This window comes from Rana temporaria, chromosome 7 (assembly GCF_905171775.1).
Source record: "Rana temporaria chromosome 7, aRanTem1.1, whole genome shotgun sequence".
NCBI classification, from domain to species: Eukaryota; Metazoa; Chordata; class Amphibia; order Anura; family Ranidae; genus Rana; species Rana temporaria.
The window spans coordinates 2366229-2370468 of NC_053495.1; the positions used below are offsets into that span (position 1 = coordinate 2366229).

A 4240-nucleotide genomic window follows, 5' to 3' on the forward strand; every position below is an offset into this window, starting at 1 on the left:
ATAAGAAAAACCACAAGCCGGTACAAATGTCTTCATGTGCAATGTGAAGGCAGACCGTACGTGTTTTCCTTTTAATAATCCCTCAGAAAGGTCATTGTATTCCTGTTCAATTAAAATAGATTTAAACAGACAAAAAAGCATTAAGCAATATTATGCGGAATCTTACAAAGATTACATATCTTACTCTTGTGGGTCTATCAGACCATCCACCGACCATGAATGGACTTTTTGTGTTCTTCCTTCTCATCTATCTGATGACTCTTATCACAAACCTTCTTATATTTTTCTTGGTCCTCAGTGACTACAATCTGCACAACCCAATGTATTTTTTTCTTGCCAACTTGGCATTTCTGGACATGTCCTATTCATCAGTGACGGCACCAAGGATGCTCTTTGATTTGGTCACAAAAAGCCGATCAATATCCATTCCTGCCTGTATAACCCAAGTCTTTTTCTATGTCTCCTTAGCTTGCTCAGAACTCTTATTGCTCTCGGCTATGTCCTACGACCGATACATTGCCATCTGCCACCCCCTACATTACAAACTAATTATGTCTTGGAGGGTCTGTACTCATATGGCCTCTTTAGTCTGGGTTGCAGCATATTCACACTCTTTGGTTCATACTTTACTTTTGCTCAGGTTGTCCTTCTGCAGAACATCTTCCATCCACAACTTCTTTTGTGACCTTCCACACTTATATCAAATTTCATGTACTGACCCCTTCATAAACACGGTGGTTGAATTCATAGAAGGCTGTATTATTGGATTAGGAGCCTTTCTTCTGACCTTTCTTTCCTATGTCTATATTTTCAGGACCATCCTCAGAATCCGTAGCAAGATTGGAAAGAGGAAAGCCTTCTCCACCTGCACATCACACCTCACTGTGGTCTTCATCTTCTATGGCTCCTTAATTTTTATTTACTTTGTTCCATCTTCCAGTGATATGATCACATTAAACAAACTGTTTACAGTCATATCTGCCCTCATTAACCCATTGCTGAATCCTCTGATCTACAGCCTGAGGAACAAGGACCTTATGGCGGCACTTATGAGGTTTTATTATCACTTGAAATTAATTCAGGCATCATGATGAAAATAATTAATTAACTAAACATTTCAGTAATGTTTTTAATAAAGTGTAAAAAATATCAGTCACGTGTAGTTGTACTAAACCCTTTCATGGCTAAGGCCGCGTACACACGATCAGGTAAACCGATGAGAATAGTCTAATGGACCGTTTTCATCGGACCAAACCGATCGTGTGTGGGCGCCATCGGTTATTTATCCATCGGTTAAAAAAAAAGCAAACTTGTTTTAAATTTAACCGTTGGATTCCTAACCGATAGAAAAAAAAACGATCATTATTAGGCACAACCATCGGTTAAAAATCCACGCATGCTCAGAATCAAGTCAACGCATGCTTGGAAGCATTGAACTTCATTTTTTTCAGCACGTCGTGTGTTTTACGTCATCGCGTTCTGACACGATAGTTTTTTTAACCAATGGTGTGTAGGCACGACTGACCATCAGTTAGCTTCATCGGTTAACCAATGAAAACGGTCCATCAGACCGTTTTCATCGGATGGACCGATCATGTGTACAGGGCATAAGAGTCATTGTTATCTGGGTGCCTAGACCACATGTAGCAGTTTCAGTATGCGTTGTTTAAGCTCACAAAAACTCTGTGTGCCAGATTCACGTACCGCGGCACATCTTTGAGCGGGTGTAACGTATTCTATTCACGTTACGCCTCCGCAACTTAGACAGGCAAGTGCAGTATTCTCAAAGCACTTTCTCCGTAAGTTGCGGCGGCGTACCGTAAATAGGCCGGCGTAAGCCCGCCAAATTCAAATGTGGAAGATGTGGGCGTGTGTTATGTAAATGTTATGTGACCCCACGTAAATTACGCTTTTTACGAACGGCGCATGCGCCGTCCGTGGACATATGCCAGTGTGCAGTGCTCCAAAGTAAGCAGCAAGGACGTATTGGTTTCGACGTGAACGTAAATTACGTCCAGACCCATTCACGGACGACTTACGCAAACGACGTAAAATATTAAAAATTTGATGCGGGAACGACGTCCATACTTAACATTGGTATGCCGCATGTACACCTCATATAGCAGGGGTAACTTTACGCCGGGAAAAGCCTAAGGTAAACGGCATATCTGTACTGCGTCGGCCGGGCGTACGTTCGTGTATTTACATATTTCCCAAGCGTAAATCAGCGTACACGCCCCGAGCGGCCAGCGTAAATATGCAGTTAAGATACGACGCCGGTCGGATCTAATACAAATCTATGCGTAACTGATTCTAAGAATCAGGCGCATAGATACGACAGCTCGGACTCAGAGTTACGACGGCGTATCTGGAGATACGCCGGCATAACTCTTTTGAGAATCCGGGCCTGTGACAGTTTTTTTTGGAAAGAGAAGGCTTTCACCAGTCATAGGCCCCGTACTCACGACCAAACATGTCTGCTGAAACTGGTCCGCAGACCAGTTTCAGCAGACATGTTTGGCCGTGTGTTGGCCCGAGCGGACCATTTTCGGGCGGATCGGACAGGTTTTCAGCGGACAACTGTTTCCTGGCATTGCTTTAAAACAGTCCGCTGGAAACCTGTCCGCCCGGACATGTACGGTCGTCTGTACAGACCTACCGTACATGTCCTGCCGCCCGCCATCCCTCGCATGCGTCGAATGACTTTGACGCATGCGTGGAAGCATTTTAAAGGCGGGCCGCCCACGTCGCCGCGTCATTGTCGCGGCGACACCGCGTCATCGACGCGTCGACACCGCGGACACGCCCCGCGTATTGTTTACGCGCGGACTTCTGTTCGATGGTGTGTATAGCCATCGAACAGAAGTCCCCGGGCAGTCCCCGGCCAGACATGTCCGATGGAAATGGTCTGCAGACCGTTTTCATCGGACATGTCCAAGGCCATAGAGTACAAGGCCATAGAGTTTCATAAACTGCCAGCTCAGGTTTTTTGTTAAAAGCTGACAATGATTGTCAGCGGACCGTTTTCATCGGACATGTCCCCTTGTGTGTACAGGGCCTTAGAGGACGCATCATCAGGTAACATAGAATATAGAACCATGACCTCCTCTGCTAAAATGGAGAAACCATTATTGCTGACACCTCCTCTTCCATGATCTTCACCAAAGACCAGAGAATCAGGACAGTTGGAGGAAAAGGTATATCGATTTGAAAACCCATGTCTGGGAGAGGGCATCCTGGCCCAGAGAGGAATGCAACCGCGAGTCAATTTATATGTGGTTTGACTTGTTTTGGAGGAGGAGGAGGAGGTAGCCAACACAGCAGGTTTTGGTTTTTAATATATGTAAACCCCAAAAGAGTGAGAAAGATCTAGGGTTGCTACCTCATCCCTTTAAACCAGAACACAGAGTAATTACAGCAACTTAATCAGCCAGAGAACCTGTGTAATTAATATGTTTTTGCTTTTAAAGGGATGAGATGGCAACCCTAGAAAGATCAGAAAAAAACAATGGCTGGGTAAGGCCAGGCCGGTGCCTATTCTGCACAAGGTACGGACAAGACCTGTGGGATCCATGCCTGGTTCATTTTAAATGAACGTGAGCTTGTCCACATTGGCTCTGGACAGGCGGCTGCGCTTGTCTGTGATAACGCCCCCCTGCCGTGCTAAATACACGTTCAGACAATACACTGGCCGCAGGGCAGGCCAGCACCTCCAAGGCGTAAAGGGCAAGCTCAGGCCATGTGCCCAATTTGGAGACCCAGAAGTTTAAGGGGGCATAGCCGTCATTCAGTACGTGTAGGCGTGTGCACACATACTGCTCCACCATGTTGCTGAAATGCTGCCTCCTGCTAAAACGTTCCATATCAGCTGGTGGTGCTGTTTGTTGTGGCGTGCTGACAAAGCTTTTCCACATTTCGGCCATGCTAACCCTGCCTTCTGAGGTGCTGGCGGTGCCCCTGCTGCGTTGCCGACCTCTTCCTCCTCCTCTGCCTTCGCCTTCTGCTTCCACTGTGCCCCCGCTGCCAGGTGGGAATTGCACCAGCAGCGCGTCTACCAGCGTGAGCTTGTACTCGCGCATCTTGCGTTCACGCTCCAGTGAGGGGATTAAGGACGGTACATTGTCCTTGTAACGGGGATCCAGCAGCGTGGCCACCCAGTAATCAGCACCTGTCATAATGTGCGAAACACGCCGGTCGTTGCGGAGACACTGCAGCATGTAATTGCTCATGTGTGCCAGGC

General features: G+C 46.7%; 1 protein-coding gene across 1 annotated transcript; it reads left to right on the forward strand.

The window, feature by feature from the left end:
* Positions 1 to 215: 215 nt before the first annotated feature.
* Positions 216 to 1091, forward strand: LOC120945700 (olfactory receptor 2A12-like). Its single transcript, XM_040360056.1, has one exon. It carries the CDS (start codon positions 216 to 218, stop codon positions 1089 to 1091), a length of 876 nt encoding a protein of 291 aa, XP_040215990.1.
* Positions 1092 to 4240: the final 3149 nt, after the last annotated feature.